This window comes from Pagrus pagrus (assembly GCF_965226575.1).
Source record: "Pagrus pagrus genome assembly, chromosome: 12".
Classification (NCBI taxonomy): Eukaryota; Metazoa; Chordata; class Actinopteri; order Spariformes; family Sparidae; genus Pagrus; species Pagrus pagrus.
In genome coordinates, this window is record NC_140196.1 from 20,707,918 (window position 1) to 20,734,665 (window position 26,748).

The window sequence follows — 26,748 nt, forward strand, 5'->3', positions numbered from 1 at the left end:
GGAATTAAGACTCAGTAAACAACATCGAATTATATACATTAATCACAAATGTTTTGTTAGAGGAGACAAGTATTGACCATGAAAGTCTGTTCCTAACAGCGTCATCAATCTGGTCCTTCCAGGGGTAATTTCATTTTGTAATGAAATCAACAATAGGAATTGACTTTTCTTGTAGATTTAATTTAGACGTATTACAGATGTCCACTGCATGTGTAAAGAGAAGATAGCAGATAAAAACTCCATGAAGTTTGAAACAAAGTGCTGGGCTAACTGACAGACCACCAGCTTTGCCAGATGTACGATAATTCAATTATTGCAACGATAATTTTGCCCTCTGTATGATTTACGTAGTTGGTTTAAGTCTGCACTATTATTTTTAAAATTAATTTCTAGCCATGATCAGGAGATCAAAATGTGGCTCCAACGTCTCATGTGACCTTTTCAGCCATTCATGCTGTGAAGGTGATCACATCCAATATAATGGGAGGTGAGAATGAGTGTCGAGTGGAAAGAATGACTTTAATACCATTAGACAAGTGGAAATACAAGCAGTTTGCTTGACTAGTATTATATGGATTAGTCAGAAAATTGATTGATAAACAGTATATATCCCCCTATCAGTGAGTCTGTTTGAACTCCCGATCACAGTGCCATATGAATTTTTGATTATGTTTCATATTTTGGATATGAAATGTTCAGTGTCTTGTTTCCTCTCCGCCCCCGTCATTTCTTATTTTGTGGTGTTTCTCTCGTAATGGTTCACTCTTTTGGTTTCTTCTCCCAGCTGGTTCCTATTTGCTGTAATGAATTGTTTTGAGCTGTTCTTCAGCCAGCCCCCGTTGCCTGTACTTTGGTGTAACACTTTTGGGACCTAACCTCAATTTTCTTCTTCAAATTAAGGTCTGAAAACGATGCAGTCAAAAGCCTCCATGAAATATGATTTGGGTGCCAAAACAGTGTCCCAGTACACCACACACACACACACACACACACACACACACACACACACACACACACACAATACTACACTAGGTAAAACTTTATTAAAAATAAGAGAAAGTGTTGTTTTAGCTTGTTATCATGGACCAAGTAGAAAAGAATTGCTTTTTGTCCCAAAGTCCTTATTAAAAAACAGTTCATTTCTAAATCCCGTTAAATATATTTTTTGGGAAATGGGCTGTGGAAAGCCGACGTGAGGCTCATTGCTTTCCCCATCAAGTACAAACGCACCCTGAGGCTCTGTCTCAGAGAGAAAGATAATAAGGAGACAGTGTCTAGTAATGTGACGGAGTATTACTACAACAGCTCCCTTCTCATTGTATCTCTGATGATCAGTCAGTTTTATTCAACGCTCCGTCTTTATCATCTTTAATAGAATAGAGTGATTTTAGTAGAGATGTTCTGACACCATTCTTTCCTTTTAGATACTGATTCTGCTCCTGAACACTGAAAAATATGTATATCATAATCTTTTAAAGCTGTATGGATGTGACCAATCCAAGACAGCTGACATGCTTAAAGTTACACGAGTTACTGTCTTGTGTGCACAAGATAATAAATATCCACTTATGGGACTAAGGGGAACTGCTCTTCCAACATAGTGAGGATCACTTTTTTGCCCTCAAAACCTGCACGAATTTTTTTTTGGCCACTTGGGGGCAGCACTACACGCTTTAAACACTAATGCTAGCAAACTGTCGTCTATTTACACATCAGACGCACATGTAACAACATTAGCAATAATTATAATAAGAGTTTTACTTTTGCAAAATGGCTGCAGAGCCACATTCACTCGTGGTAAAAATCATGTTTAAAGCAACATTATGTAACTTTTTCTCCTTATAATAACAGCTTCCAAATTATTTTGATGTTCAGTGTCTTGTAACAGGGTGAATGGTGTCTCTGTCTCAGCCACTCCGCCCCCCATCACTTGTTTCTGCATTATGTAGCTTCAGTAAGAGGGTACGATCACAGCGTTACATACATGTTTACTTCAACATAACATTGTTACTGGGATTTGTATTTACGACAGTAGTGTTGCACTCAGAGACTGTGGGGGGCGCCAAATCGCACAAAATGCCAATTTCAACATAATGTTACTTTAACTCTAATGCAATTGATACAGCTAATTTAAAAGGAACTATACACCGTATCTTGTTGCAATTAAGGCTACTTAAAAGGTGTGATAACAGGACTAGCAGTGCGGGTAACCTTCTTGTGAAGGTTTTCCTGTTCTTATAGTTCTGCTGAGATAACGCAAAGTCAAATTAAAGGGCTAAAAAAAACTCCAGAGCTGATGGGACATTCTCATTCTATTTCTCTGTGGGTTTGTCATTATTATTTACACATTCACTGACATTTGATCTGACATGAATATAAAAATTGTTGATCAGTGATCCTTTTTAGATCTTAAGGGAACTTCGGTCAGCTAATTGTTTTTTTTGCTGTATTATGGTTGAGCATCCTTTTGCTTCTTCTTCTTCTTCTTCTTCTTGGCCTTTATCCTGGTCTGCCCAGATACAGCGAGACTGTGGAGGAAGGTAGGATGTGTCACTGTGAACCAAATACAAGACTTAATGCATTATGGATAGTCAGTCATAGGGGAAGCATCTTACGTAAAGGAACCGCTGCTTATATAATTGGACTTGGAGAGTAATTAGTGTGGGTGATTTGTGACTGGATTCATCTGATGTTTATATGTTTTTTTTTCTTTGTGTGTTTTGTAAATTTAAGTAAGCATCATCTCTCTCCTCTCTCTATCTGTGTGTGTGTGTGTGTGTGTGTGTGTGTGTGTGTGTGTCTGTGAAACGTGCCGCTGGAGATAAAGAGCTTCAAAGGCACAGCTCTGCTAATGAGTGTAAACTGCTGTGACAGCCAAGGAGGGTTACCCCCTCTGTCTCTCCTCTCCTCGATCAGCCACACTTCCTCTTCTCCTTTTCCTGCTCTTTTCCACACTCTCTGTTTCCATGGCTATTCACACTCTCCCAAATTTCTCTCTATCTTTGGCTGTCACTCCCTTCTCGCCTCTCGTTTACTCTCTCCTATCCCAGTTTCGCCTTTTCCATCACCCTGACCCGTGACTCTATGCCGTCTCCATCTTCTCGAAACCAATTACCTCATCTGAGGATGGCAGGAAGACAAGCCAGAAATTATACCTCCATCTGTCAACATGCCATTCTCTTCCTTTTGTCAGGCACAAATGTTAAATCATCATTTGAACTGACCAAGTTATAATTGAGAAATGCTCCTCGTCCTCTTCTACTGCTTTAAATGATGTAGCAGCATCCTCCTCGGCATTAATTGGTGAACCCGGCTGTTATTGTTGCACCTAATTTGTGGATTTACCTTTATTCAGACACAGGAAGCACCGTCTGACAGACCACATAAAGCTGCATTTCTCTCTGCAGCTCGGCTGATGTTCACAGTAATGTGTGAGCCCCTTTATTCTGAAAAATTAATTACCTGGACACATGTGGCACCACTCGGCCCGGCTGCAAGGAGCCAGGCTGGCTCTGCAGACTCGGGCTGTATATACGGGGTGAAAAAAGGGACATAACTTGAATATTTGTCCCAGCATTACTGTGCTTTTGCAATCCTTATCGTCTCTGGCACATTGCGGCAAAGAGGAGGATTTAAACTTCAAAAGTCTTAAAGTCACTTTAAATACAGTATATAGGGAAAGGGATACCCAGCAGAATAGGACATCGCCTGCAGAATTTTAGCAGTAATGGATATTTATGTAGAAGGAATACGCTGGATTTTGGGGTTTTCTTCTAAGATGTGTCGGTCTGTATTTGTCAGGAAAGTAGATACTTGCACTACCTGTTTTTTTTTTACCTGCCTTATCTCTTGCTGGTTTAAAAAAAAAAAAAAAAAAAAGGCGACTTGAGGAGCAGAAGAGACAGAAAAGAACCTGTTCTGCTCTGTCTTTTCCTGTTTCACTTCTCCTCGTTTCTGTTTTGTTCTGCCAGAGGCTCTCCGTCTCTCCTCTGGGAGTTCGAGGCTCTACAGCTAAAGCTGGGTTGAAGTGTTTCAAGACTCGCTGCATCTGTACACCAGTTGGCAAAGAATGCGTGTGTGTGTGTGTTTAAGTATTTTTCTTCTCTTTTTCATCATCAAAGAGACCGTTAGTGTTTGTATTGAAAGATGCATTATAAAAAAAGGTCAATGCAAGGTAAAAACATTCTCAATTTGATGAACGGAGCTTTACCCTCCAGCTGTGGAAATGTAAGAGGCTTTTTGTGTGTAAAGCTTTACAGTCAAAAACCTGTTTCTCTTCTGGCAGCTGAAGGGGACATACATAACCGAGCATGACTTCACATTGTGACTCCAGGAGCGATCCTGCACACCTCCATAAGATGTAACACTAAGGTGTTTCTTTTCAGATGGGCCCACGCATGCAAGACATGTAGAACACTGCAATCTGTATGTTGTGGTTTTCACGTACACAGATTATTTTTGCATAAATCAACCTGCCAGGTTCTCCTTGTACCGTACATGCGGAGGGTCGTGTGCAGACTTTGACAAGATGGTGGTTAATGGGGACTGAAGCAAAGTCCGGGTTATAAAATGTAGCATGATTTGAAAAAAAAAAAGGCAGCACAGCACAGTTTGCTAATGCGGATTTCATGGCTTGACCTTTGTTAATATTAATAGCAAGATATTCATATTATCAGTTATATATCATTTTGGTGAAATTATATGCATTCACTACAGGTTAGGAACTACTTCTTGAAGCAACATCATGTAGAAATTGACACTTTGTCTGATTTGGAGTGCAACACCACTGTCGTAAATACAAATCCCAGGTCTGCAACATTTGTCAGACATAATGTAGGAGCTAACTACAGACAAAAATCATGACATCAAAGCAATATTATGTGTTGACTTGAAGTAAACATGTATGTAATGCTGTGATCCTACCCTCTCACTGAAGACACATAGTGCAGAAACAAGTGATGGGGGGGCAGAGTGTCACCATTCACCCTATTACAAGACACTGTAGCGTCAACATGATTGTGAAGCTGTTATTAAATATTAGTTTCACAGTGTTCAGTTGTTCTCAATACAAGTGCACTGACCATCAACCTTTTTTTATTAAAAAGGGAATTTTGCCATAACTTATCATGCCTTGATAAAACATTCAGTGGAAAGATACAGTAAGCAACCGTCTAGGGCTTTCTCTATCTCTGTTTTAATCAAATTACAGTATTTATTGATGGTGCAACCCTCTGAAGACAAGACGTTCTTGACCTGAATTTTAATGTGACACTACTATGCTGCTTTACAAATAACAATTAGTCGAGACTATTGATTGGACATTAACACATTGTAGAGTTTGAGGAATATACACCAAGCAGCCGCAACATTAAAACCAATGATGGATGAGGCGACTAACATTTATCATCTTGTTACAATTAAATGTTTTGTTGGAAAACCTTGGGTCCTACTTCACAGGAATATTCACCGAAATACAGCCAAGTTCACCCCCCAATGAAAGATGTCCATCCAACAGGACAATGTGCACTGCCACACCACAAAAACTGCTCAGTGGCCAGAGGAACATCCTTGGGCCCTGCTGGAAAAAGTCCAATCCATGGAGACCCTATGTTGCTCCCCACAGGACCCAAAGGATCCACTGCCAACACCCTGGTGCCAGAGACCAGGACAACCCTAGAGGTCCTGTTTACATGCCTCATCGGGTCAGAGCCATGTCTGATCCACTGTGGGGCCTCCATTGATTGGACTCGTCCCAGGAGGTCCCACAGATGCTCAATCTGATTGGAATCTAGGGAAGTTGGAGGCCAGGTAAACACCTTGAGCTCTTTGTCACATTCCTTGGGCCATTTATGAGCAGTTTTTGTGGTGTTTCAGGGCACATTGTCCTGCTGGAGGGGGTCACCATTGGGAATTGCGTTGCCATGAGGGGGCGAACTTGGTCTGCAGCTGTGTTTGGGTGGGTGGTGTGTGTCAAAGGACCCAAGACTTCCCAGCAGAACGTTTGATTGTAACAAACTGATCGATGTTATTTACTTCACCTGTCAGTCGTTTTAATGTTTTGGTTGATAGGTGTATATAATGGCATGGATCATTTTTGACATCTGACATTCAAATGAACTTACTCTTCAAAGGGAAATCTGTGTATTTTCTCCAGAAACTGGGGGTATGAATATATATAAACATAAAACCAGCATTGAGCTTCCTCCATTGTTCTTCCATCTTTGACAACCCTAGTACAGTTCAACTTGGCACTTCAGGGTACAATCTCCCTCCCCTGGAGGCACAAGGCACAGCCGTCACAGTCACCTCTGCCGTCATGATGTTCTTGCTTTTGATTTTCTGTATGATTCTCAGGGTGTAATCTTGTTAAACCAGGCACGTAGCACATCCATTGTGGAACGCCTCAATCCTGCTCTTACCAGCTTTGATTTCCTGCCGGCATTCAGAACCATGAAACAGGATGAAATGGGCGTTGCTGTTGAATGGTACAGTTGGGCTTCTTCAATAAAGCAAAGTTGAGGTTTTTTCTTGACCCAAACAACACACTAAAACATAGGATACCTCTGCTTCTATTTTGGCTATCTTTCCTAAAGGGTAACTCCACCAATTTTACACATTAAGTGTGTTTACACGTCTTGCAGAGTACTACTGCATATACGGGGAAAAAAAGTAGTATAAAGCCTTTTGTGGCTCCAGAGGAAGCTGCATTTAATCTGATAAAAAGCTCTATACTACTTTTTACACATATGCAGTAGTACCCCTAGTATTAGGGCCCTTCGCACTGTCAGTGCTCGGGCCCTAATAATACCACATTTCAATGTTTTTTAAATAAAACCATAGGTAGTCAGTGCATAGGCTCTGCAGTATTTTCTGGCAATATTTCCGTCATATTTCTTCTTTGATCTTTAATTAGCTTGATGACGCATGCAGTATAGCAGAAAGTGAGGAAGGAGAACAGAAGGACAAGGATGCATATAGGATGGAGAGAAGGACGAGGCAGGGAGGGAGGGCTGGGGAGTGACAGCAGAGAGGGACAGTCGTCAGGGAGGATTCATCCTCCACAGAGAAGCACCATTCACTCTCTAATCTGTTGCCTGCAGCTCAGCGGCTGCCACAGCAAAATGTAAGAGCCTGTCAAGTCAGCGGCAGCAGTTGGATCTTAATTGAGCGAGGCCTCCCAGTCGAGTCCATGCAGGGAGCTGGGGACCACCCACCCTGATGCCTGCGTGGGGAAGCTGAGGGTTCATCTCATAAGTCGTAAAATGCGGAGTGAGACTTGAATTTCACTCCTGGCACATTTCCAAAGGCCCCACAGACAATCAGAGATGGCATTTTGAACATTTTCCCCCTTTGACAAACCTAAATATTAAATCACAGCCCCGAATTTCTGAATTTACAATCCGATCACCTCTTCTCTCTCAGCTAATGTCCTTTCAGGATGCAGAGAAGCCAACAGCGCCACTCAGCTCAGCCAGCCTGGTGACTCTATCTCTAGTCACAGCACTGTAACCGCAACAAGCCACCGATCAATAACCGACTATATATCGCTGTTTTTGCCTCTTACATTGATGGAGAAATTCCAGACAGGCTTAAGTCCAAGGTCTCCTCTCCTCAGACATCCACTGTTTCAGTGGCTGGTAGTCTTGTGAAACAGCAGCAGGCAGATTCCCTGCCCAGGGGACAGAGTGATTGTAATGCTTTTAGGGTTTAATGCTTTCAGTGTATTTATAGATCTCTGAGGGACGCAGAGTGCTCTCTCTCTCTCTGTCTCTCTGTCTCTCTCTCTCTCCTTTTCTCTCTTGCCAACTACCATCTTGGTGTCGTGTTCACAGCTTTTTATCAAATAGCTTGATGAGAAAACTGAAACAGGTACCGCCGGCTGCGGTCCAAACATGAGGCGGCCTCCATGTGAAAGTTACAGATAACTCATTTTCAGTCTGTGGAGGAATTGTATTCACTCTCAGGAGAGGGATGTTTTGAACTTTGCATGATGGTATCATGTTATATGGTTGTGTAGTGTTTTGCTGGGAGCTCTGTAAATGTTGGACAGGTCCTGTAGAGCTGTTTTGCAAAGACAGTCCTCTTAAAGCTAGGGTCGGAAAGTGATTCTGGAAGCATTTTTTTGTTATATTTGTAGAAAATCTCATCCTGGCAACAATTAATATATCAAATGCTCTGACAAATAAAATAATAAAAAAAACAAATCCAGTATCTATGGCTGTTGCAGGCCTCTAATAAGCCCATCCAATCCTTTTTATGTAGCCCCTATAAACAGATTGGATAGGTTACCTGTCTGTTTACCTGTGTACCTGCATGCACTCTGCCTGTGCACTCATTGCACACAAGGCTAGGTGGGTATATTGCTTATGCTAGTAGCGAGCTAGCTAGTAGCACAAGAATGGAGGATAAAGTGCAGTGAAAATTTCCCAGTGCTAATATGCTAGCATGACAATGGTGAATATTAACCATAGCCATCTTTGTTGTTTACCCACATTATGATAGTTCGAGTGACATCCTGTTAATGATGACAACGACACCCGTGGCTAATGTTAGCACAAAGCACAAGCACAGCAGAGAGCAGTAATGCAGCCGGTGATTGGGGGGTGCAAACTCAGGTCAGACAATGTCGGGCTAAATGAACGAACAAAAAACAACTAAATGACTAATCAGTCTGGTTTTCTGTGGGTTTTCTATTTGTGTTTCAGGAAAACAGGATACTTGTGTCCTTTTTAGGTAACTATAAGACCACTGCCATCGTGCGTAACCCATAACCCACATTATTATGTTTATGCCACATTATCCTCTCCCTCAAAATTTGCATTTTAATGAGCAAATGCCATTGATCAACTATACAAGGTCTGAGAAAATACAAGGATAAGGTCTTGGCTCTTTAATGAAACATCCCCTTCCCAGGGTGTCCCTCTGAAAAGAGAAGTCTTTCGGCGCTTTCTGTGATTGACAACGCAACCTTGAACCCTGTCAATCAAGAGTTATAAAAAAAAAAAGAAAGAAGTGGAATTAAACGTCCCCGCTGCATCCAAAGTAAGGTGCAATTATAAAATACTTTCACACTTTGAGCCTGCGGTCTGATGAAGGTGATTCATCAAACTGAGACACGTCAAACGACCGTTTCATAGCGCTTTCATAGCGGCTGAGGAAAAACGAGGCTGGCCTTGGCACCGTTATACTCCCTGCCTCTAGATATGTGTGTGTGTATGTGTGTGTGTATGTGTTTTGCTGCATCGGTGTGTATAATTTTGCTGGAAAAAGCAGTGCTGGTGATAGACGACATATGGAGCTGTGTGCTAGCGAAGCAGTTCAGGGCTACTGGGTGACATCAATCCTGTCCTGATGATCCTTGTCAATCTACTGTGCGACATGCGTGTTTTTCGGTATAACACGCATTGGGATCTGTACTTGAACTAGTTTTGAGAGATGTAGGTTGGTAGGTTGGAAACAGCAATGTTACTCCTCTAATACAAGGTTGAAATTAGGGGCGATATTCAAGACGTGTGGGCTAACTTACTCCACAATCTTATTTGCTGTGCTTTAAACGCACCTGGGAAGCCAAAGCTGCTCGTGCTGCGATAGCACGGACAGGTTTAATAAATGCAACAGTTCTGATGCACAGAGCCCAATAAAGGTCTGGAATAAGAATCATATTTCATCCTTGCCCACCTCGGTGTCCCTGGGTATGTCTTATCTTAATGAGTCTCCGCTTCCGTTGGAGTAAGCAGAAAATAACTTCATAACAAATGGTGGTGGGGAATGTTTATGTCTGTATTAGCGTGAGTGTGTGTGGTTGTGGTCGGCCAGTTCTTCAATTTGCCATATTTGTGCCATTATGTGTGTATGTATGTATTTATTGTCTATCTATCTATCTATCTATCTATCTATCTATCTATCTATCTACGCCTCTCATCTTTTCCTCGCAGCAGATGTTGAAAGTTTCAGAGTTGGCCTCCAACAGTGTTTGGGGCCCTCAGGGAGCCTGAGTCCTCGTCTCGCCACCTGCTCCTCCAGTCAGAGGTAGAAACATCCTGGCCAAGACCCAGATTCATTCTAGGTAGGAGGAATTAGAAATGATCAGGCTCCGGCTCAGAGCAGTGACCCCCACCTGTATTTTGTAGACTTTAATTTCACAGGTATGCTTATCTCCTTAGAGAGAATACGCACACAAATAAACACACACATGCCAAGATTTGCTTCAGTAGTCGAGGAACTGCAGCTTGATGTGGCTTATTTTCTGTTTTTTTTTATACTTGCTGTTACCATTCAGGTTTTGAATGCAAATTGTAGAGTTTAGTGGATAAATCACAGATTTGGAAAACAAATCTAGATTTAGTCACTTAAAGCTGAATGTTTGTTGATGTAATAGCATCACATATACATATCACACAACGTAACATAACATAATATGACCTATAGTAACATAAGATGACATAACATGATATAACATAACATGGCATAACGTAACATAACATGACATAACATGGCATGGCATAACATAACATTACATTACACAACATAACATAACATAACATAACATAACATAATGTAACAGCATAACGTAACATAACATGACATAACATGATATAACATAACATAACATGGCATGTACATATACATATTACACAGCGTAACATAACATAATATGACCTATAGTAACATAAGATGACATAACATGACATAACATAACATAATGTAACGTAGCATAACGTAACATAACATGACAACATAGCATGGCATGGCATGGCATAACATAACATAACATAACATAACATAACATAATGTAACAGCATAACGTAACATAACATGACATAACAACATGGCATGGCATGGCATAACATAACATAACATAACATAACATAACAATGTAACGCAGCATAACATAGCATAACATAATGTAACGTAGCATAACGTAACATAACCTGACATAACATGACATAACATAACATAATGTAACGTAGCATAACGTAACATAACATGACATAACATGGCATGGCATGGCATGGCATAACATAACATAACATAACATAACATAACATAACATAACATGACATTAAATAATATGACATAAGATGACAGAGCATAACATAACATAGCATAACATAACATAATATGACATAGCATGACATGGCATAACATAACATAACATGACATGACATGACATGACATGGCATAACATAACGTAGAGAGAAGTTACCATACGTATACTTAATTTATGTAAATATAGCAGTTTTCTTTGCCTCTCGTAGGGACCAAGAGACATGTAGGGGACATAGTAGGGACATAGTTGACTCCAGCGCCAGCATGAGCAGTTTTAATTAGTATTTTTAATGCTAGGTAAAATGCTTACTTGCTAAACTAAGATAAGAAAAACATGGCAAATATTGCCTGCTAATGACCATGTGACATTGTCATCGTAAATATGCTAGCATGATAATGTTAGCACTAAGCTCAAAGTACCACTGTTACTATAGCTTCACAGAGCTTTTAATGTGGCTGTAGACTCTTAGTCTTGTTTCATTATGGCTCAAAAGATGGTTTCTTGTACATTACAATGTTCCCAGTGCCAGTTAAAGTCACTGGGTAGATAAGATAACCATGAATTACCCAATGCTACTGTAACAGCTGTCCATAAGTTTGTATAATGTGCTTTTAATGTCATGGAAATGCAACAAATATTTCAAAACCTTGCTTTAAAGGCCCTTATATATCCTCTTTTTGCTGTGTTTGATTATGATGTGCAGAATCTTTCTATCTATATAGACATATTGTACAGTAGCTTCACAATGGCTGTGAATGTAAAACATAATTGGCACACTGGATCTTTATTAAGAGGGCTACTGATGACATTTATCCCTTGGAAAGGCCATTCTGCTTGGATTTCTCCTGTTACATAAGGAAGGGCTGAAAATGAGGCAGATATGTTCACTATTGAAACAAAACGGCTGAAATACACAAAAACCTCACTCATATTATGATCATTGTACAATCATTATGCTTGTATTTTTACCTAGTTTTTTGGCTGTTGAATTTTATTCCAACAAAAACCCAAAATAGCTTAAAGGGTCCCCGTCTGACACAGTTCACATGTTAGAGCAGTACCTGCCAACTTCAGTCAGCCAATACCTCAAAAGAAAAATGCAAAAATCAAGAGGAGAAGTCTCGGAGGTGTAAAGCTCGCATTCTTTCATCCGAAAGAAACGTGCATCATAACTCCCAGGCCTGCTTGTCTTCACTGGTGCAACACTGGAGCAATGATTTGCTGTTTATTCTGTTATACCCTGTACAGCCCTGCCCTCGTGCTGCTGCTTCCCAGTTTAGAGGTTTGGGGCTGTTTGTCAGCTTATAAAACAACTGATCTGAGCAAAAGTTCAGGGGAAGCTTTAGCATACAGAGCGCTTTCACTTCAGAAAATAAAGACCTATGTTACCTAGAAATGTAACATATGCAGTCAAGCTAATTAAGAAATCTGGCTCCTGTGTGTAGTGCAACAAAAGTGATTGATCGCGGAATGTTTAATTCTTTTTGTGATTTTATTTTGCATGTGGTGACAAAACTTGACTAGCAGAAACACTGAAACCCTTTCCTACCTATACTGTAGATGACAATTGGAGTGTGCAGAGTCTCCTCCCAACGTCAAGTCATCAAACCTTACCTGCATTTTTTTTCCCCTTAGTGTTTAACCCAAGTTGGCGCCACTGATGCAGCATTAATATAGCCGGAGGCAGAGGTAGACTCAGGAGGAGGTAAACTTAACTTTGCATAAAGACCGGAAGTTTGGGAGAACTTACCTTGCGAGGCAGCTGAAGGATTCAAGCTTCAAGCTATGCACTTGTGGCCTAACACACAGTGGTTGTGCCCATCAGCGTCCTATGAAGAACTACTGGAGACTGTTCCAGTTATATCAGAACTGATGAGTGCATTTCATTGAAAGAAGAGGAAAGAACGGCACTGATGGAAAAAAAAGATGCTTTCACTCTCTTCTCTCAAGTGGCTTCGGTTAAAGTTTAATTTTCTAACTGGCTTTGCTGGTGGTACCACTCTCTTGCTGTTGATCCGATTGGTAGAATTGAGCTTGTGATAGACGATTATAGACAGACGGTTCCTCCAATAACCTGCCAAGCATATTTTGAAAGGCCCTGCCCTTTTCAAACAGTTTCTAGCTGGATGCTTCTATGTAACAAACCATCTGGCATGTCAGGACAAAGGAAAACAGCTTATGTGAAAGTTCAGAAAGAAACCTACCACACACCATCTCGAGTTGGGGTAACAACCAAACATCATACAATGTTGATTTCTGAGCTTTAGAGTTGCTGTTAGTTCTGTTTTTGAACTTTGAAGAGAACCAGGCTAGCTGTTTCCACTGCTTCCAGTCCTTGCTAAGCAATCTGCCTCCTGGCTGGACATGTAGCTCCACACTCCCAGCTAGTAGTGTACTATAGGGCCGCATATGGGTAGTACTGGTGAGTTCTGGGTAACCAAACTCAAGCTGGCCAAGCTGGGTATGAATTTACGTGGTCCGAGAAATGGTCTAGAAATAAAAGGCTCAGGCCAACAGCAGAAGGCCATATGGCACTTGTGGTGTACTTTAGACTTAGTTGTGTGTTGTTGGACTCGGGCCACCAGTGGTGCCACCCTTCAACCGTATCTCTCAGCCCAAACTTGTCTGAGTCTTTGCGAGATTCAGCCCAGAACTATCCACGCTGATCTTGGTCCACGCAACAGCCCTACCTCACAACCAAGACTATGCCGACTCAGCTTAGATTTTCCTAGCTGGGTTCAGACATTAGAAAACGAATAAGCATATTTCTCAAAATGTCAAACTGTTTCTTCAACATATGCTCAGCTTTAAATACCAGAAAAATAAAAAGAGTCTATCAGCGACTGTCACTGATTCATGAGGTATAAATTTAGTCCTGCTGCTCTCCACTGCAGCCGTCCCAGAGGAGACAGGCCTATACTGTTTTTGCTGCTAGCATGCAATGTAATACACTATTTATGAACGTTCATGTCAAATTTATTAGGAGGAGCGTGTGCATTCACATGAGTGTGCAGTATCCATACTGGTGCCTGTGCGTTGCGTGTCGCCGGGTGTGTTTTCGCTCCAGATGGCGTGTAAGCCCATGTAGCTCCCACAGTTATCAGTGAAAGCTGGATTTATGCAGACGCGCTTTAATTCTGCAAACAACCCTTAATTCTTAATTTAGATATTAATTAGTTTCCCTGTTACTTGGCAAAGCCCTGTGATTTCCCCTGACGCCAGGCATGTTTATAAGTGGGGCGTCTGCTGCTGCTGCTTCACGCTGCAGAAAAGCATGTCGACGATGTAGGAGACTCAATAACATGATTGAAATAAGTTCATTAACTCAGTGTGCCTGAGAAGCAGGGTAGTGAAAACACATAGGAACTGTTCTTCATTGAGCTTGTGTTTGAACTTGTGAGACCCTGTATAATATTTAAATCCTTTGATTTCACTGATAGAAGAGGAGTCTATAAAACGCTGCAGTCTATGTTTAGTCTTTTGCATTATAAATGTTACAGCATGCTTTATCAGGGAGATGTAATAATCCCACTGTTAGTCGCCATGAATCATCCAGATCTTGACAATATTTTCCTACAAATATTTGGAAGCTCCATTAATAGATAATTCATATTTACTCAAGAGGCATGTTGGGGAGCCAGAAACACTGGAAATATTAATGAATGTCTGAAGAGAACAATCATCACGATCGCTGTTTGTGTTTTCTGTGTCTGTGACTCCGACCTCATGTTAACTTGACATCCGTTCTGGTTCATTTTCATGTCTGGATGATATAATTGGCTTTCTTTCTCACTGTAGGGCTGCAGCTAACAATTCATTTTGATTCATCTGCACAAATGTGTCCTGCAAAATTTCAGTAAATAATGAACCATTTACAAAAGTACAAGGTGACAACTTCTTCAAATATTCATTTATTACTCTAATAAACAAACAAGTCTTTTTGGAGGAACCGCTAATTATCCGATTATGTTTTTTGTTTATTAGTCCCATGGTTTTTTATTTGATTCAAGTAGCAAAACAAAGGTGCGTTGACTGAGTCACCATCTTGGTCGAGCATCTCTCTCCATCCTATTGTTTCACCTTCTTTCCTCCTCAGCTTCTCTCTTTTGCCCCCATGCAGCTTCCTCCTCTGATATTTGTTAAGTATGTTAACACTAATTTTGCTAATCTCCACTTGTCCTTCTCTGCATTTTTTCTCCCCAGTGCACTCCCATCGTCGGCCATGGATTTGTGCTGGACAAGTACAAGTGTCAGTGCAGGAGAGGATTCTACCATCCGAGCCGAGTGGCGCTCAATGGCTTTAAAAGTAGGTTACAAATCCCTCTGTGATATAAAAATACATTTTGCAGTGAGCTGTCAGATCAAAACTTTGAATCTTTCAGAAGCAAGCTTTTGGGATTTATGAAAAAACACAAAACTCTTTTTTTCAGCTGACAGCCACACATTTTCTTTGAAATTCTTCTTATGTCTTTGAATAGGTATCCTGGGGCTAGTGAGGTTATGAAACCTCAATCTCCAGTCAAAGGATTGTGATTGTTCATACTGTGGAAGTGTCTACCTACTACGTTTCTATTCTGAGCTCCGGAGGGAGCCACAGGTGGCATGAATCACAGACCTGTTGGATTATAAGACAGAGAACACATGTTGGTGGAATAAACTTGAATAAAGCTTTAGTCAGACTTTAATTGATCGTCAACGAGCGCAACAGCCTTTAGTTAGCCTCCTGTTGTTTTGCCCACGAGGCTGTCCATTGTCACAAGGGGGGTTCAGCATATGAAAGTCATTTTTCCGACAATGGCGCTTTGATTTGATACCAAAATTAACAAAAGCGGCCTCAGTTTCTAGCCAATAACCATGGATTTTGTCGGCTGTCAGTAGCTAGCTAGCGTAAGCTAATGCTGATGTTCATACTCATGCTGGTCGATTATTTAATGTTTCCAGCTGAATCCAGTAGAGGACATGGAACCAAAGCTATTTCCCCTGTGTGATATAGTACAATGTTATAAATGAAAATGTTACCAATTAAAATTGTCACTTGATGATATGGATGCTTATTGAAAATACTTAGACAAGCAACAAAGTGGTTAGATTTGTGCATTAATGCTCCCAAAACAACTAAAGAATACGGGTTGATATCTTGCAGTAAAATGCACATTTTCTCCACCGATGCACCTAATTTTACCCTGGCAATATTCAAGTATCCTTAACTTTACCTCCCTGCTCGTGCTTCGGATTTGAATGCCTGTATTCTGACACCTTGACTGAAAGCGCTGCAGTGTCCTCCGGCAGAGAGCTTGGCCCTGATGTCGAGATAATCAAGCAACGGCGGTGGTTCTCATTCCTGACTCCAACAATACAGCACCCCAAGGGGGATGATATGCTAAGCTGGAGCTTTATTGTAATGCAGCGTGATGAGGCCCGTAGTCAAACGGCTCCGTCTGTGAAGAGCCTCATCTTCCAAACCTCGCGCCGAACCCGTCATTAAAAATCACTGCAGCTCAGATTGGGTCGCAGTAGCTGGCGACCCTGATTTCCCCCCCCTGGAACCTGTCTGTTATTTCTGGTGCATCCCCGAAAAACAGATGAGACTGGAAACATATTTTTGTATTGTTCCCTAGCAACAGGCCAAAAGGACAGATATTAAAGGGGAGAAAGGATGGAGAGAGAGAAACAGCCTGCAATAACAAATGCATTATTTGGAAATGTGCAGTTGAACCTCAAGAAATGTGACATTTGATCTGAATGGCACGATCTACTTTTATGCTCCTAACCTTAGACATTTTGTCCTGATAGCTGTGACTATAACAACGAGATAGATAGATCTTCCAGGATTCCTGATGAAAAAGCAATCCTGAAAAAATGTCATTTATAACAAACTGTGTCAAAACAGAATTTAATTAGCTGCATTCATCAGCACTCAGCCCTGTTTTGATATTTTTTTTCTCTAAAAATGACAAGCATCATAATGTGACGCATCTTCCATCCAGAGCCATCTGTCTGCTCCTCTGTCAGCTCTGCCCAAGAGCAACACTGACACGTCAAACTGACCAGCAGAGCACTGATCACAGAGTCTGACGAACGTTCATCAAACAGCCAGTCAGACAGCTCACAGCGACGACGTGAGCTTTCTAACCTAAAAACAAGTGTGTCTTCCTCACCAGGTTCTGTGCAACACTGTCCACCGTAATTAAAATCCACAGCAATGACCGGAGTACTGGAGCTGATTCTGTAGCGTTAACATTTTCCACGTTACCTTTGTACCTTTGTTGCAAAAGTTGGAATAATACTAAACCAAAACTTTTTTTTCCTAGCAACCTCTTATTCCAGTTTGAGGGTTAGAGTTAATTGAAAGACTTTTGACTTCAAACCCTTGAGCTAGATAACGGCCATAAACCTTCCCAGTCGAAGCAAAAAGACAAGTTTTCAATTTTCCAGCTCCTCTCAATGCAAACGTTTACTGTGAGTGTGTTCAGGTAAACTGAGCTCTGCAGCAGCTTAAAAAATGAAGGCTGAATGTGTAACTACAGCTGTGCTAAAAATAAATTAGAACAAAACGACAGCAGCAATGACTGAAAAACCCTTTTCTGCAGTTTTAAACCCTCTGAAAGATCACTCCTGATAGTTAATCTGATGGATGGCAGGTGCTGCCTGAACCTGACAACTGACCCCAGACAGAGAGGTGTGGAATCAAAATGAACATCTGGCCCCAGACTGGAAGTGTGAAACTGATTCAAGACAACACAGTGGGGCTCCTCTTTCCTGCTTTCTGTTCTTTTCTCATATCTCTCTCCTTTCATCGTGACGATGATTTCACCCTCAAAAGTCGGCTCTAAGAACAGACTGTGGTCCCAGATGAGTCTTCTAACGATCACACACACATACGTAGGTGTAAACTACTGTGATTAGATATGCACAGATAACACACTCTGAACAGAGATGAAAAACAACCACATTTTTTGCAATAACCTCTCATTAGTTTTCAACAGATTAGTTTTGCAGCACAGGATAAAGTTTGACTGATGCACTCACGCCAACAGGTATGCTGTATCCCAATTGTCTCCCTATTTTTCTCTTACTGCCATCCAGAATTGTAATTTCTCCTGTTAATCTCCCGATTTATTTTAAAGTGTCGCAAATCAAATGGGTTCCACTCAGTTTCTGTGTGGGATAAGTGTCAGGGTACATGAAGTGTGTCATTTGTCTCTGTGCTCGCTCAGTCCCTCCACGCCGCTCAGTTTGGAGCTAGAAATGGATGCAACAGGTCCCAAGAAGAAGAAATAATCTTTCAGATTTCACCCAACTAGGTGCAAGTCTTTCCCATTTATTGACATCAGCCTCCCGTGTCACTTGCCACCACCAGACTGCATCATTTTATCCTTCCTCTTCTACTTTTTGAAGGTCCCCCTGGCAATAATTGCTTTTTCAGATGTTGACTTTTGATTGCTTTTTTGTACATTTTGTATGTCTTTTAAATGTATTTTAACGTGAGCTATGAATTCGAGCCATTTCCCTTTCACATCCTTGAATTTATTCTATTATTGTGTGGGGTAGGATTATATGGTGGGTGCGTTGAGGGTGGGCTGTTTGCCGATACCCTAGAAAATCTCCCTCTTTTACACAGCCTGCTTATGGCAGGTGTGCTGATGCACCTCGCACAACTTGACCTGACAACGGTCTCTAAAGCGCATGCAAAATGGGCTGAGGGAGGTTTTCAGATTTTTGTCAAGAGCTTTTTAATTTTCTTCACATTCAAGCCAACTTGTATTATTCCTGTACTCTGTTTTACTTCTATTGATTTCCATCACGACCTTTAACGGTTACTTGACTTTCATTTGGACTCAGACCTTTTTAAAGGCGGGCTTCCAATACAAATCATGCTTTATTATTTCATTAATTCAGCTTAGTGGTTAAAATGTTATTTTGTTGGCAGCTAAACTCATGGATGTATGGAGTATGAAGGGCAGCTGGAAATAATGTATTACAGAAAATCAAGCAGAATAGACTGTTTCTAACAGCCTCCAGTGTAAACCACACTGGTATTCGGTAAAAATCCAAGGATGGTTACAAACACAGGAAAGTACAAACGTGTATGAAGGTGCTGTACTAACGTAATGACGGGAACAATGGATGAACCCAATTGAAAGAGCCAGAAAGTCTGTATCAGGAGGAGGTATGGGATTGTGGGACGGTTTAGTCGTCAGATTTTGACCCAGGCGACAGTACTCATGCATTACTATGTGTTGTATTAATATTCACCGTCCCTTCTTACATAAACTAAACCAAACAAATGAAAACGAAAATATAACCAGAATGTGTTATAGGTAATTTAACCACGGAAGAGACTGTGTGACTGTGTTGTTTTCACAGATGGAGAGGGCCAAACGTAACTGTGACACAGTGGACCGGAGAGTCTATTACACAGCTTGGGGTGATACCGGGTTGCATAAACAGATACAGATATAGATAGTCGCCCATAACAGATAGCTAAAGACATTCTGGCACCGATGTAACGTAGATTCATGCACAAATAGCAGAGAAGATAAACAGCTACTCTACAGCAAAAAGGCAAAAGACAGTGAGAGTTGGGGATCAAGTCATTGTTCTATCAGGGTCCCCTCCATCCCTTCCTTTAGTGAGACTGTCTGGAAAAGCAAAACCACCAAATGTTATACTCAGTTCCTTCTTAACTTGTCCAACTGTTAACTTTTAACACATTCTGTTGCAATCCACTGAAGCGCTGTACAACTCGAGCACAGTGTTTGCATACTGTACGAGCTCCGGGACTTACAGAGGAATTACATGCTTATCAAGCATCATTTCCGAGAAGAGCTGCACAGTGTCTGTGTGGTGAAAACGGAGGATTTAAACTAAATATTGACTCCAAATCCTGCCACAGCAGACACGTCGCAGAACGAGGAAATTATATTCCTGGCAGGCGTTTCTTTACATGTAACTGATTCAATTCTGGTTTCAAAGGCACTTAACAGAACACGTCCAGTCATGCTAATGTGAACTCTCAAATGAGATGGAGAAAGTAATCTAGGGCCAGACTTGATAAACCACATCCAAGTGTGCCACATGCTGATAGAACAACAATAATGCAGTAGTGCAGTGATGAAGCGAGCGGTGTCACAATATTTTATCCCTCTCTCCTTCATTATTCCCTCATCTGCCTAATTAAAGGCTGTATTCTCGTAATTATCACCCCCGAGGCTTTGTGATTTATTGGATTGATGATTTCTACTCCTTCAAATTGATTAACTGAGCATTTAATAAGATGTCAGTGTGTGACAGCTAAATGCAAATTAATTACAATGATAATCCTTGAAAACACAACCCAGTGAAGCAGACCTGGGTTCTGAGTTGTGTTTGGATAGGAAGTCTTCAAAGGGCTCTTTTTCATCACACTTGAAACACTTGAGCATGCGAATATACCCGACACTTAAATATCTGATTGTGATATCTCCCGCCCTCAGGTAAGGAGAAGGGCTCGAACAGAGACGAGACCTCTGACGTGTCCAGTAAGTGCCTGCCGTGTCGCGAGGGCTGCCCCTACTGCCGGGACGACACGCCCTGCCTGGTACAGGAGGACGGCGCTCTGCGGCTCGCTGTGGCCTCCATCCAGGGTCTGTGCATGGTGCTGGACCTGGGCAGCATGGTGGTGGTCTACCACTTCAGGAGGAACAAGGTGAGGTGGGAAACACAACTTAAGGGTGCAATATGTAGGAAGTTTGCTTGAAAACATTTGAAAATGAACTTAACAACAGAATGTGAAGAAATATGAAGTTATCATGCTAACTTAGGTGGTCTCAGTCCAGACCGCTAGCTGCACAGCTAATAAAGCTAAAAAGCTAATGGCAGCTACAGTTTGCAGCAGTTAGCAGTTACTCTGGTGAAATGCTGCCCCCATTTGTTCGGAGGATGACTTCGACAGGTGGCCAGATCTTACTAACTGCACTGCGCTGTGTTTGGAAGTTTAAAGGTAATTCCCTCCCATCAGTACATCATTACATTACCAGACTACAAACTGCAGCAGTGTACCCACAGAGTTTACAGTTTCTGATCGCTCCGCTCAATTTTTTATTCATAACCCACATTGTAACCATGACATATCCTGATTCAGGGCTGAGTACGGGGCAATTTGATTTAATGGAAAACTAATGCAACTCAGGAAACTCCATCCTCGGTTGCTTGGATTCAGGGCATTAAAAAAAATCCCTATGAATGACGCGAGCTGTTGAGATACCAAGGAACCTTATGTATCTCTACATGCATCACTGTGTCATAAATCACTTCCTGCCCTCGCAACTGCACGACATGACATCATATGCAAACAAGGGATATTAAATCCCCAGAGTGCTCCCTTCATTATTTTACCAACATTAGCTGGAAATATCTGTATGTCTCTTTGCAGGATATTTGTAAATGTGTAAATGGAAGAAGGTGAAGGGTCAGAGGTGAAAGTTAAGATCTATGACAAAAGGCAAACAATCCCTCTGAACTCAGGCTCACACAGGAATGAAATTAGATACTTGTCCATGATTAAGCAGTTCTATTAATAGATTTAACACTGTCACCGCATTTCAGTAACTAAGAGGAGCAAGTCTGACACAAAAACATTAATAAGCTGTTTTAAAATGCATATAAATTAACAAAACATGCATCTTTACAGGGGGTACCTTCTTTAATCTAAGCCAAATGAAATGCAATCTAAGTATCCATTTCTGTTTTTTTTCTTGATACACATAATTACCATTTACCACAAATGTACCTGAGCTCTTCATTTGAATACCGCGCAGTTTCACGGTGAAGCCGTTGCGTATTCTCCGCTCTGCTAATAGAATAAAGGGAAATAAACATGAGATCCTCGCGGTGTCGGATAATTACAACCAGTCCACAGGCAAAGTTGAGTTGAATCTCTCCCCGTGTGCTATTTATAGACGTTAGCGCTTCAATTTTCCCTACGTTTCTTCAGTTCACAAGAAATGTCCCTGGAGCCCTCTGGATTTACATAAAAAACATACGAAATCTTCCACGATGTAATGTGGGTAATTAAATCCAACCCAGAAAAGTGCTGTCGTCCCTCATATTATTGTTTCAGGGGAGGCAAAACGTAAAAATATATATATATTCAAGCCCTCTTTGTGTTTGCTTTGAAAGAGGCAACAGTTTATCATTTGCATTTGCCTGCAAAGCTGGCAGAGAAGCTACAACTCCCCGAAATACTCAATAAGAAAGTGGGATTTACAGCAACGGGATTTGAAGAATAAACCGTGGCCCTCCTTCTGCATGTGTGTCATGTTTTATATCACAACGACAAGAATCTGATGCATCATTTTGACACGTTCGACATCTTGTTGACATGATGCGAACTAACAAAGCTGAGCAAGACCTGAAACTGATAACGGTCCAGTGTGAAGGATTTAGGGGCAGAAATAAAAATAGAAAACTAACAGTTACATTAGAATGAGCCTTTCACATCTACACGGCCCGCTGTATTGTACCACTATGTCTTTCTACAGTAGCCCAGAATGGACAAATCAAACACGGGTGGCATTTCTTTGCATTTTCAAGCAGCTACCATCGTTTCTCCTGGTTTTGGTTCCAATCTGCTGCCACAAAATCCTTCATGCTGGACCTCTCGAAGAAGCCAAAAATGTTCAACCTCCCTCAGCACATCAAATCACATGCCAATGATTGATTCATGTTTTTGTTCTTGTTTCTCTTTCCTCGTTAACAGAGCATCCGTACATCTGGTCTCATTCTGCTGGAAGCCATCTTGTGCGGGGCGCTGCTGCTCTACTTCCCAGTGAGTCTGTGTTCTGATATTAAACAGCACCCACAATTTACCCGTCAGAAAACACTCCTCGAGCAGCTCCTTTGTTAAAAATACAACAGACGCCATGACAACCGCAATTAGTTTCGCTGGAGTTGATTACCTAGATGTTGATTACCTTGCTGAGGAGCTGGAGGTGTGCAGCCTGTGCAGCTCGCTGCTTATAACAAACCCGCTGTCAAGAAATGGCAAAAAAATGAATCTGTTGTCTTATTTTGGAGACATATTGTTTTAAGGGAACAAAGCGCTTAACGCGGTGACAAATGCATGACATTTCCTGTGCAGCATCCCAATAAAAGCCACCCCATGTATCATCGGTTCAGTGGTCCTGTCCCCTCCCTCTCAGTCACCACGTGAACATGCAGCTGTAATCAGCAGCAAACAGGAGGATCCTGCTCTCTGCATGTTCATGAGCAAGACAGGACCGCCTCTTTGTGGAGTTCTCTGTCCTGATTGGATTAAGTAGGCAGGGATACCAGGAAGTGTATTTTCTCTTTTAGGAGAAACATGGCTGACTGACCGAACGCTCTGTAACAGTGATCACGCTCGTCACGATCTCGCTATTTAACACTTGCTTTGATAAAATATATCACTTACAGCAGCTTTGAATATGAGGCAGAGGCATTAGCATTAGCAGCAACAGCTCTGTTCCGGCTGTTGGAGAACAATTACACACGGTAATGCTGGATTAAATACACGCATTGTTTCCTGTTAATCCCTCCTGTGTATGAAGGCAATTCCAATCCAATTTGGTACTCCGCCGCTGACAATGACGACGACTATGTATAGAGGTAATTACAGAACATGAGACATTCAGCGGCTATTGCAGAAAAAACATGATCATAAACAGCATCAAAAATACAATTTATGACATAAAAGTATTATGACTTTAAAGGGGCACTACGTAGTTCAATCTCAGAATTTTAATATTAATTAAAGAGGTACAAACTCAGAAATATTTATTTTTCCATAACTGTATAAACAAGCTGTTCTCGGAGGAATATAAGGTCCCAGAACACTGTTTGAAGCTAGAAAGGTGGCAGGGTCCGCCACATATAAACAAAGTAAAACAGTATGAAGTTGTGTTGTCCTTTAAATTGAGTTTGTTAATTGAGTTTGGTCAGGCATTAAAAAAAACAGTCAATGAAGATCTTTTCTCTTCTGATCAAAATTTCTTCCCCAAAACTACACAGTGCTCCTTGTGTGTGTGCGGAGGTGTCGGTTTTGATATAACACTTCTTTTTCTGAGAAAAGCTAAATATGGCCCAGATTAAATCAAACCAGCGCTTCGTGTTGAAAAGGCATTGCTGTTCCTTATGTTCAGAAGACATTACTATGTAAATAAAGCGCCGTTATAGTATAATGTACTTCTGATCATGGTCTGCACAAAAACAAAGAGTTGGACATCACAGCGTGACTTACTGTGCATGTGCCTTTGCCAGCCTCTCTATTGTCTGTGTGTGTGAGCACGTCCACGCGGGTGGGTGCCAGCGTGCATTTGTGTTTGTGTGTATTTACACTTGTGCACAAAGCCCACAGTGCACCTGGAGTGCAGCGTCAGAAACCCATCTTTAGCAGGGAAACAGATGGAAGAAACCTGAGCTCAATGTAACGTGGAGATCTGATGCGACCGGGGAATTTGCTCCCTTCAAATGCCTGCGCAGACTGCCAACAGTGAGCCGCTGCTCTCCTCAAACACAAAGCCTGATGGCTGGATGTTAGCCATTTTTCAGAAGAGGGAAAAAAAAACAAAATCTGTTGAGAGGAAAAAGCTTCAGAGCGCTCGGCTGCCTCTTGGGATGAAGGTTTTGATCTTATTCTGAAGTTACTGGAGTGTTACCATAAGAATGATATCGGCATTTGCATAGGAAGCCTGGGGGGTTTTGTTGCAGCAGAGAAAGGGCCGCAGGTATTGTGGGCTCGTCCTAATGTGACCACGCTCTTTTTATATTTCTGGCGTGACACTCTGAAATGGATTTGGTTTTGCATCCATCCATCCATCCAGCCTCTCCTCCGTTCACCCCGAGGATAACTCAAGCACCAATAATAGCTCCCCCCAAAAATATCCCGCCACTCTCTTATGTTCACACACTTGGATCCACTCAAGGGGTCCCTCCCTCCCGCTGCTCCGCCGTCTCTCCATCTTTTTCCTGCATTTCTTAGCACCTTGCCTGCCTGTCTCCACCTTTTTCCTGCCCCGCCTTTCCCTCATGTTTCCCTTTCATTACCCCTCTTCTTGTTCTCTCTCCGTCTCACCTTTGTATCTGTCTCCTCTCCTGCAGTCTTAGCGTTTGTTGCCGCTGCTGTTTCTTTGTTGCTGCCACCACAAGCCTTCCTCGGCTGAGCTCGGCGCAGCTGCTCTGCTCTGGTGCTCAATGCATTTTTAAACAGTCCATCAAGTTCTAGCACAACTTGTTTTAAAAATACATCTGCTGATTAATTGATGGAGGAGGCATGGGAGGTTGGATGCGAACCAAGAGGGCCACCTTCTCTTCTGGGCGGTATAAAAATGTGGCTTTTTACCGTGCGGTCCCCTGAGACTTTGCAGTCCACATGGGTAGCACTGCAGAAAGGGCGTGACACTGTTTGTGTCTGCTGATCTCTGAGCCTGTTTGTGCGTATATGCGTGTGTGTGTAAAGGCAGGACGGAGGATGGATTATGAGTGTGTTTAAGTGGCTTTAAAACTTCATATTTTCATGTGATTGTGTGCATTTGTGCATGGATTTGCATGCCTGTATGTATGTGCGGGCGTGAGAAACGGCGTGGCCTACTTTTACCTCTTTTTTTGCAGAGGTGATTTATTGTTTCGGTCCAGAGAGCTGGAAGGCTGCATGTTTGCTCTGGAGGCAAAGAGATGAAGGTGCCAGGCGGGGTGCTAATCCTAACCACAGGTCAGCATTAGAGTGAGACATGAAGAGGCACAGGGCTGGAGGAAGAAATACAGAGTATGCAGAGCAAGTGTCCGATGAATTGTTGCACTCTCAAGGATTTCTTTGTGAGTTTGTCTGCTCCAGTATTTGATTTAGCCCTAATAGTTAGCTGATTCAGTTTTACTTCATTGACGCAAATACAGACGGATACAGAAAAAATCATTACCTCTGATCGACTACAAGTGTGTGGGGGTATCTGCAGAGACCTCAGCCTTTATTTTCTTATTTAGCTGTGGTCGAGACAGTTCTGCCTGTGTGTGCAAGTCCATAAAAGCGCGCAGGGTGGTAGGGCGGGACTCAATAAAAACATAGGACCAGATGCCAGATTGTAGACGGGCATCCAAGAGGAAGTTATAAAAATGGAAGAGCTGGAAGGGAAGGACCAGCTCTGAATGTTTCAGACGACAAATCCTCATTCTGCCTTTAAACTAATCTCCAGTCGAATCAACCTCTAAATTTGATTGTGAAAAAGACATAATGCCCAGAGCTGCTCTAATCAATATTTGTGTGTTAACATTGAATCATTGTGCGGGAATGTATTTTCGCCGAGGGATGCTGCACAATAATGAAATGTAAATGCATTCTTACCGATTCCAGATGCCTGTCAGAGTCATGGTGGGCAAACATAATGGTCACCTTACGCCAGTCACTCAGCTCTCCGTCAGCGTGATCCCTCTTCTCTCTTGCCTTGCGGCAAATAAAACCAAAAACACAGTTTATATCTGAAACATGCAGCCTCTGTGCCAGTCTGAAAACCAGCCAGGCTGAAATGATCATTCAAAAGTTTTCTGTCTCAACTCTTCCTCCTGGAAAGCTTGAGTTTGACTGTCATGGCTTTTCAAATCCAGCAGTGGGTGATGCGACCTGAGTTGCTATCTCTAGCAGTAGCGAAGGCAGGAGCTGTGGCTCGGTATGGTGGATGAAGACTCAG

General features: G+C 41.8%; 1 protein-coding gene across 1 annotated transcript in view; it reads left to right on the plus strand.

Annotated features, from left to right (window-relative positions):
- The window catches only part of gpr158b (G protein-coupled receptor 158b), a 73,984-nt gene that overhangs the window by 13,410 nt on the left and 33,826 nt on the right, over positions 1 to 26,748 (plus strand). The window contains exons 3-5 of the mRNA XM_084368655.1: positions 15,254 to 15,356; positions 20,527 to 20,738; positions 22,791 to 22,859. Of these exons, the coding sequence (XP_084224781.1) occupies positions 15,254 to 15,356; positions 20,527 to 20,738; positions 22,791 to 22,859 (384 nt within the window). The remainder of the gene's footprint in view (positions 1 to 15,253; positions 15,357 to 20,526; positions 20,739 to 22,790; positions 22,860 to 26,748) is intronic.